Source organism: Epithele typhae (genome assembly GCF_022376455.1).
Source record: "Epithele typhae strain CBS 203.58 chromosome Unknown BXZ73scaffold_187, whole genome shotgun sequence".
Classification (NCBI taxonomy): Eukaryota; Fungi; Basidiomycota; class Agaricomycetes; order Polyporales; family Epitheliaceae; genus Epithele; species Epithele typhae.
In genome coordinates, this window is record NW_025954378.1 from 34,600 (window position 1) to 44,528 (window position 9,929).

General features: G+C 54.6%; 1 protein-coding gene across 1 annotated transcript; it reads left to right on the forward strand.

Moving 5' to 3' along the window:
- Positions 1–3,433: 3,433 nt before the first annotated feature.
- BXZ73DRAFT_83406 (uncharacterized protein) lies at positions 3,434–5,208 on the forward strand (the record flags this gene model as incomplete). Its single annotated transcript, XM_048023909.1, has 7 exons — positions 3,434–3,578; positions 3,662–3,765; positions 3,815–4,001; positions 4,099–4,214; positions 4,478–4,597; positions 4,628–4,890; positions 4,923–5,208. The coding sequence occupies 7 exons, from the start codon at positions 3,434–3,436 to the stop codon at positions 5,206–5,208; spliced, it is 1,221 nt and encodes a 406-aa protein (XP_047870981.1).
- Between the last annotated feature and the right edge of the window lie 4,721 nt (positions 5,209–9,929).

The window sequence follows — 9,929 nt, forward strand, 5'->3', positions numbered from 1 at the left end:
TCTTCCCATTATATTCCACATCTCATTAATCGTTTTCTGCCAGTAATGGCCCACTCCTACCAAGTGAGGGTCTGACCGCTGAGGAGACACTTGGTAAGCACAATACCTTTGCTAGTACGCATGCGTCATCGGATCCATATTCACGATGTCGCTTGGACAGACCGTCTCATGCAGGTGTGGGACTCACCCTATTACGACCATTTCAACATACCCCCCACGATTGAACGTAACCAGAAGGACGAGGTTGTACATAGGTTTTACTGCAAGGCGTAAGTTTCTCCTGGCTTCTACTACTACGAGTCTGTCAGTGTGTGCTGATCTTGTTTTCGGATACAGCCACCCTCTAAAGTCCGTGTCCCACGTTGCGTATGAAGAATCGACAGGGAACCTCGGTCGGCACGTGAAGAAATGCAATCCGGCAGCGTTCAACAAGGAGACTGACGTCATCCAGAGGTTCGCGGCTGGTGTGACGTACACACCACATCGCATGCGCTATCTCTGTGCGATGTGATGTGCACGCCGCAAGCGTCCTTTCACGGTTGTTGAGGACGAAGAGTTCCGCACTATCTGCGCGATGCTCTACGCGCGCGTGAAGGTCCCGACGTGTGCGATCGTCTCCAAAGATATTCGTGATATTTACCTCGAGGCGGAGTACCGCTGTGTCGCCTTCCTCAAGGTAAGTTTTCTAAGCTCTCAACCTGGAACGGGCTTGCAAATGGATGCTGACGACTTCCTAGTCTATCAAGGGTGCTGTTCATGTCTGCTTCGACGGGTGGACTGCACCAAATGTAATCTCCTACTTAGGGATTACGGTGCACTGGCGTGAAGAGCGTGAGATCAAGCATATCACGCTTGACTTCGCGAAGTAAGTCCTTTGCGTTCTCGTTCATGTGCATCACTGATCCGCCACTCCCGCACAGACTATTCAAGGCTCATACAGCCGACTATCTCGGCAAGATGCTCGCCGATGTTCTCCGCCGCTTTGGGATCTTGGACAAGGTGCGCATAAGCTCCAAACGTGCACTGATTATCGCTGCCATATTGAGCTGATACTGTTCTGGTTTTAGGTCTTGGCTGTGACCTCTGACAATGCGGAGGTCAACACGGCTATGATGCGTGTCCTGCGCGAGACGTACCCAGAGTTGCGTATCGGCCGGGGGCAAGTGCGGTGCTTCGGGCATATCTTGAACCTTGTCTGTAAGGTACGTGTACAATGTAGTCGATAATGCAACGTATTTTAACCTCATTCTGCACTGGACAGGCCGCGTTAAAGCCGTTTCAAAAGGCTCGTTCACGCAAGAACAAGGAAAAAGACTCTGATACGGACTCTGATGCCTCGGACGTCTCTGAGGACGAGGCAGAGGATGACAATGAAGACGAGGCAGAGGATGACAATGAAGAGGACACGGACCGCGAGCATGCCAATGCGGAGCTGATCGACATGCTTGAGAACTCAAACAGCTCCACCACTCCAGAGGAGATCAAGGAGGCTGTTGAAGCTCTGCATAAGGTGAGATCTCAGGTGCGATTGCTACACGTTCGACTAGCTCACAGTCTATCGCTCAGGTCTTGCAGCTCTCACAGACAGTCTGGCACAACCCTGCCGTCCGTGAGGAACTTCATCAGCTCGCAGAGGCGCACAGCCTCAGTGCCATCATCCTCGTCCATCTCGTCAAGACCCGCTGGAACTCCATCATCAGGGTTCTGAAGCGTGCGCTTGAGATGAAGGAGGTTCTCGGCAACGTTTGTGTCATGCGGCAGTTCAACCGGCCAGGCGGTATCCACCTTCTTCGGTTCAAGCTGGAAGACGAAGACTGGTTGCTTATCGAGCAACTCCACCGGTTCATGGATGTAAGTAAATGTTTATCTACTGCCTCGCACGAGTACGCAATGCTCATTTTGATGCTACAGCCTTTCCTCGTTGCCACTCTTGAGGTCTCGACGAGCAACAAGGCCCTCCTGCATGTGGTAATCCCATACATGGATAAGCTTACTTTACATGTCGACTGCTATGCAACCCGTGAGGATGTACACCCCGTAATCCGACAGAGTGCTGCCCTTGCACGCGGCATACTCGACAAGTACTACAGCAAGACGGACGACACACCGCTCTACCGGATTGCCATGAGTACGTCCTTCCCCATGTGTGTACAGTCCCAGAAGGACTTACGTCTGTGCTGCGTGCAGTGCTCAGCCCCCCTTATAAGATGAAGTACTTTGACGATGCTGAATGGGACAACACCTGGGTTTCGGAAGCTCGACACGTCATCACGGAGGTCTGGCTCAAGTACTACAAGCCCTCCCCAAACGACCCTCTAGCCACTGAAGAATTGAGCACTGCTAGCAGCTCGCGCAAGCAGAAGGGCAAATCCTCTTTGGCTGCGGTCAATCAAGCTCGCGAGGAGAGTCTCGCGGTACGTTCTTTGCTACATATTTATATATGCGCGCACTGACTTAGTTGCTTACAGCTCTTCGCGAACATCAGCTCTCGAAGTGCGTCACACAACAAGCCTGATGTGGACGCACTTCAGGCCTGGCTCGACTCGAGCCCAATTCCGAACGCTGACAATGCTCTCGCATATTGGAATGTGGCCATGGGGAATGGCACGGAGGATGTACACCTCGCACGCATGGCCGTTGATTATTTATCCATCCCAGGTATGTCCGCCTGCTTTATTCATTCGTGCTTCCATCTGAATTGCCCTTAATCCCCTCGGCTACATCCACAGATGCAGAGAGGGTGTTCTCACGTGGTCGCCTCACGGTCTCGTGGCTTCGTCACTCGATGGGCAATGACTCAGTTCGCGCGAACACGATCATTGGCTCCTGGGCCCAGATCCCTGCGTTGGTTCCCGAGACTGAGATGGTGGACTTCCTGAAGGACAAGAAGGCTGCGCGCGCGCGTCGTGAGGCCCAGGGTAATGCTAATTAAGGGTGTCTACGTAGGAATACCAATGCACATATTATATTCTCCCCTCCACTGTGCCATGTCTGCCACGTCCTCCACATCCTCCCGTCCTCGACCTCCACCCTCCCGTCCCCTGGCCCGCCTCTTCCCTCACCCACTCTCGTGTCCTCCACGTCCTCCACACGTCCTCCACGCTCTCCGGGCTTCCTCCACATCTGCGCGTTATCCACATCTGCCATGTCTGCTGCCTGCCACATCGTCCACCCTCCACCGAGTCCGCCCGAGTCCGCACTCACGCTCTCTGCCTGCGTCAGAATGGCCCGTCCATGTTGTCCTCCACACACGCATTGTTATCACCTGCACACTGCATGTCATCATACGCTGTACAGTCATCCACATGCATGGTAGTGTGTCGTCTTTGGCGCACGCTGTTACGATAATAAGGCTGTTTGGAGATCGATCCACGGATGATCCGGATCCGAACCCACGGATCAGGTGACTTCCGGGGGCTTGATCCAGATCCGCATGGATCAGAGCCGCTGGAAGAGCCGGAGCCGCGCGATCTGGAGCCGCAATCCGTGGATCGAGCCGCAAAATGAGCCGTGGTCTGTGGCTCGGTGCAGCTCAGCTGCTTTTGCGGATCATTCTCACCCAGATATGTTGTTTAAGGGTATGATATTGCATCCATAGTCATTAAAATCAAGTAGAGGGGTGTTTCATTAACAGAATTACTACTCTACATACATTCAGTAGGTGTACTAGTGGCTACAGACATACAACTACAATGTGGAGGGGAGGCGGCAATGCGGGCAAGATGGACGGGCACAATGCGGGCGAGGGGGCGAGTGATGGGTGAGGTGGGCGCGGGCTAGGCGGGCAATGCGGAGGATGCAACCACGGACGCAGCCGCGAGACGGTGATGAGGCGGGCGAGGCGGTGCGGACGAGATGGACGAGGCAGGGGATGCGGGTGAGGCGGGGGTGGGCCATGGGCAACGCGGGTGAGGTGGTTAGACAACGGTGGTGCTGGGGCGGGACGGTGGGGACGCAACGGAGCAAGAATGTCGCGGGTGAGGCCCAAGGTGGCGAGGTGGGTAGGTGACGCGGGAGTGGAACGGGCAGCGTGGGCGATGAGATGGGCGGCGTGGAGGTGGGCAGACCGGAGGGCTTGTACGAGGTGGTGAGGCGCAGGTGGAGGACACGGCGGGCAAGTCGCAGAAGACGCGGGGGAGGTGGGGCTGCGGCTGAACGAGGACGACTCGGCGGATGAGGTCGACGCAGCGGCATGTGGTGAGGTGGTGGGCGAGGTGAGCGATGCGGGCGACTCGGCAAAGCGCGCGGTGGGCGACGGTGGCAAGGTGGGGATCGCGGGAGACGCGGGGGAAAGCGGGCGACGCGGGCGACGCTGGTGACGCCGGACAGAGAGGGCGAGCGTGAGGGTCATCTGGGGGAAGGGGGAGGCAACGCGGGGGGCAGAGGGGCAGGGAAGGACTCACTAGGGGAGATGAGGGCCGCGGGAGCTCACCGCAGCCCCAAACAGCCGCGCGCGCGAGCGTGATAATGCCGCGAGGACAGAGGACCTCGGGCAACGTGGGCAACGTGGGCGGGGAAAGAGGCGGAGGAGACGTGGTGGGGAGACGACCAAGGCGGACGTGAGGGCGCGGGCGGGAGGGCGGGAGGCTGGGGCGCCGTCAGCACGGCTGCCTGAGGGCTTGAAGAGGGCCAGCGCGGCCGCAACCGCGCACCAGAGGGACGAGACGCGGGGGCGTGGAGGGCGCGAGGGCGACGTGTGGAGGGCTTGAAGAGTGAAGAGGGCCAGCGCGAGGGCAGCACGGCTGGAACCTGGGAGGGGGAGGTGACGCGGGGAGCAGAGAAGGCGGGGAGCACTCAAGGATCGGGCGAGATGAGGCAGGTGGGGGACGTGGGCAATGCGGGTTGCGGGCGAGGGCGACGCGGGCGAGACGTGGGTGATGCGGGCGAGACGTGAGATGCGGGAGACGCGGAGGTGGTGCCAGGTGGTGGGCGACGCGAGGCGGATCCGTGGATGAGGCGGAGGGCAGGGACACGGTGAAGGAGGCGAAGGGCAGCGCAGGCGGAGGGCGACGCGAGCCGGAGGAGCAGGGGGCGAGCCAGGGGCAAACCGGGGGATGGCGAGGCGGAGATGTGGACGAGCGCGACGCGGACAAGGGGCAACGCGCGCGGACGAGCGTGAGCGTGAGCGCGAGATGGGCAGGGACGCGCGAGGTGCGGAGAACTCACCAGAAGAGATCGGGGCCGCGGGAGCTCACCGCGACACCATGATACAACTCCTGGGCTTGAGAACGGCCCTGCGCACGCGCGCGATGACCCCGCATCGACTGAGGGTGGAGGATAAGTGGAGAACGAGCGAGGATAGAGGCAGGCAAGTGACGCGCGAAACGCCGCGTTCGAATCCGAACATTGCCCAATCGGGACGGATTCCCGCGGGCAGACGCCGGATGCAGGCGCCAAAAGCGCCGCAAGTGAAAGGAAGTAGTATTGTATCAATACCTCGGTCACTTTTACACCAAATAACACACATGTTATATCATTAGAAAGCTGCTTCAAATGGCTTTTGACTGACATAGCTTTTGTAGTATATATACACATATTGCTCGAGAATCGGCGGATAATCCGTGGATCGAGCCACAGATCCGCCAATTTTCAGCCCCTTTGATCCGGAGCCGCTGGGAGCCGGAGCCGGAAAGAGCTGGAGCCGCCCGGCTCGTGATCCCCGGCTCACGGCTCCAGATCATTGCAGCTCTACCCGCGAAGTGAACCGGACCCTCAACCAGCCTTATACGATAATGAACGCTAGTACGTCGCCCCCCATTTAATTTCCATCCATAACCCCCGCTCCCCCGATATGCAGACCCATTAAATACGTATGCTGTACTCTCTGACTCATACATACTCATCGCCACTCATCGTGTACTCGTCCTGACTCCTCCTGCGGTACCTAGTCACAATGTGTCGCTACGACTAGGACTGTGTCATGCAGACTGGCGATGACTCGTAGATAATGTGACTCCCCACTCTCGCCCCTGTATATAAGGACGACGCCCTAGAGCGCTCCCTCCCCAGACTTGAATCTCCTTTGTACTACTACGTCTACCTGACTACGCGCAATCTACTCTCTGTCGCTCGCACACTCGCTCGATAGCACACAAGCGCTCTGAGCATCGCCACCGTAACCACAAGGCGCCTAGGTCGTATTCCAGCCGGAATAAGCCCTCAGACGTAACATTAGATTCAAGTCTCGAACCCTCCACTTCTATAAAGTGCAGAGTATCTATCTAGGACCAAGGAAGGCTGTGTACTGCTCGAACGCAGAACACAGTATAAACGTCAGACATCACGGATATCGTTCAGCAATACGCAAGTTTGGAAACAAGCCATAGGGAAAACTCCCGCAACTCGCACCTATACGCTGCCCCTGGAACCCCCCTCATTCTATTGCCAAGGACCCCTCTTCACGGACGACCCAATCTTCGCGTGGAAATCCATAGCCCCGCACCTGAGCCCCATACTCCCTTCGACACAATAATCAACGAGGACGAAGAGAGAACTGCGGTACAGGCTCAAGCAGAAGAATGATCAAGCGAAGACACTATCGAAGAGTACTACACTTTTAGGAGGGCCCTGAGGCAAGGAGAAGAAAACTTGAACGCACTCCAGGCCGAACCCATTTTAGTGGAAAGATTTGGAGCACTTGAACTGGAAACACTCCATCAGCAACTCACAGACCTGGACGATACTCTCAGTGAATTCTACGGAGTTCCAGACGTGGACGAAGAACCTATTGAACTACCTCTTCACGCGCACGACCCAATCACCAAACTCGTGCAACGCCTTCAGTTCGACGTAGCCGATCTTGAACAATCCGTATTCAACTTTAGGGGTAACTTCATACATCCGGACTACCCCAACCGCCTCAAAGCACTCAAGCGAGTTCGCATCGCTCTCGAAACGGTTCAAGAATATTTGAATGTCAATTGAAGCGAGCGAAGAACCCGATAGATCGTGCAAAGACTACGCCCACATCTTCAACCCGACCAACACTGCCGACTATCACATTACTAGAAGAGGATATCAACGGTGCACCACGCAACGCTGTCCCATCAGATACTGGGCGGCACGAAAGTACAAATCACCAGAATTAGAACCTCCATACGAACCAGTCTCAGAACTACAGGAAGAACTATTCGCAGCACAATATCCCACAGGCCTCGAACGGTTGTGGAAACCACTGCGAACCCAGGAACAATCCCAACCTATGCCACCGAAACCGGCCAAGATGATTAGAACCACCTCAAGACAACGAGCAAAAGACTCGCCAAGGCTCACACCCAGATCCTTGACCACCAAGGAAGAACCAGTAACGGCCCCAATCCCAGGAACAAGTCGCACAGGTAAACAACCAGACGTAACCCCCGAATCCAAGGAGCCAGAACCAGAAATGGCAACGGTTACAGAAACAGAGGTGGTAAGGACCACCATCACCGAACCAGTGCAGCCAGAAGAAGAATCCGACCACGAGTCAGGAAGAAGCCCCTTGAACTTTGACTGGGGAGAAATAAGGAGACGGCACGACGAAGAAGCGGCAAGAGCACTCCAACGAAGGACGGAAGATACCCAATGGAGTTTTGAACGAAGAGGAGTGCCAAGCTTTGCTCTAAGCGCAAACCCCACAAATGCAAGCACTTCAGCAGCGGCATGGACGTCGACAGTACTGCCTCGACTATCAGGAATCACGAGATACCCATCTCCCGACCCCCTGGGGAATCCACCACCGGCTCCAGGGCAAGGAAGAGGGTTGCCAGGACCAGGACCCCCAGGAGGGGGACCACAGCAAGGACCCCCCGGAGGAGGACCACCCGCCAATCCAGGCGGAAATATCCCCCAAGGACCTCTGGGTGGTTACATGCCACTGCGAGGAAAAGGAAACGTTAAACTACCAGAACCCTTCAATGGAGACCGGGACAAGCTCGACACATCTGTACAAGCCCTACTTCTGCTATTTGACGCACGACCCATCGACTTCCCAGACAACCAAACTATGATCACTACTGCCTTATCCTACATAGAAGGAGGCACAGCAGCGATCTGGAAGACAGCCATCCTACGTCAAGCCCGGGAAATTGACACAGCAGGACATAGACAGGGCTATGGAACGTGGAGAAATTTCCTTGCAGCTCTACTTGCTACCTTCACGCCTATCAATGAGGAGATGCATGCTGCCAACAGGCTGCGTACTCTGACATCGAAGGATTACGAGTCTATCGACGCCTTCAATGGAACCTTTATGGACCTAATCACGAAGGCGCTCATCACGGAACCACGCGCCCAACTAGCATGGTACCGACAATCCCTCGATGCTCCAGTACGCAACAAGATCCTGGACATGGCCACGGTACCTGCAGACCTCAACACATGGATGGTGCGAGCCATCGATGTCGACAGGAACTGGAAGATGAAGAATGACATGGACAAGATTCTTGGAACCAAACCAAGGTTCAAGACGAAGGTGGTTAAAGCCACAACCACAGAAAGATCAAACGGAGAAGTCAACCGACTCTCTGCGGAAGAAGAACAAGACCTACGAAGCAAGGGATTATGCTTCTATTGCAAGAAAGGAAAGCACCTAGCACGATTCTGCCCAGCCAAGAAGAAAGAAAGCTGGCACAGCAGAAGATTCGTGCCATGAGGGAGGACCAAGAAGACGACCCTCCCAACGATTCCGAAGCCGAAGTCAACGCTACTGTAATCGACGAAACAGAGGATTTTTAGAGCGGCAGGACGAGGCGACGCCGGATCTGCCTAATACAACCACCATTCATGTAACCCTTGTATCAAATACCGAACGGCGAAGACACGCCTTATTACTCAACGGTTACATTGAAGTGGGAAAAATCACCGTCAAAATCAAAGGCCTCCTCAACTCAGGAGCCGACACAGTAATTATCAACAAACGAATAGTGGACAAATACAAACTCCCAACGGTATTACTACCAGTACCGGTCCAGTTCAAAAACGCAGACAACACAATCAACAGCTCCGGAAACATCACTCACCGCGTAGAAGGAAACTTCATCCTCAACGGCAACAAGCTACCCACCAACTGGTATGTGGCCAATATCAGACCCGATGATGTGATCTTTGGAATGCCCTGGATCCGAAATTACAACCCAATCATCAACTGGGAAACCGGGAAGGTGACTATCAAACAAGATCGAATTAAGAAACAACAGTCACTGCAAAAAGCCTGACAAACGATCACACCCCCGAAGGAACCCTGTGGGGGTACCCACTCAAAGCAGACGATCAAGAATTATTGTTGGCATACTTGGAAACGGACATAGATGACGATAAACCAACACACAACCCCTCCAAGGTCCTGACAGAATGGTTTGAAACCAGTAAGATCCGACGAGCCACAAAATCAGCGGAAATTGCCATTGAAGCAAATAAACTGAAACCCGAAGTACCGTTGGACGAAATCCTACCGAACTTCGTGAAAGAATATCGCAAGATATTCGAGAAGAAGGCCGCAGAACGGTTTCCAGAATCCAAACCATGGGACCATGCAATCGATCTAAAGCCAGGCTTCGATTTCCACAAGGACAAGAGATGGAATAAGATCATCCCTCATCTCACAGAACAAGCTGAGCTAGAAAAATTCATTGAGGAAAACATGAGGAAGGGGTATATCAAGGAGTCGAAATCTCCGTTTGCATTGCCGTTCTTCTACATTCCAAAGAAAGATAGAACACTACGACCAGTCCAAGACTACAGGGCCCTCAACGAAGGAACAATCCGAAATGCGTACCCACTCCCACTAATCAGCGACCTGATGGACAAGCTCAAGGGAGCCAAGTACTTTACAAAATTGGACGTAAGAGCGGGATACAACAATATTCGAATCAAGAAAGGAGACGAATGGAAGGCCGCATTTATAACCCCCAAGGGACTATACGAACCCACAGTAATGTTCTTTGGACTGT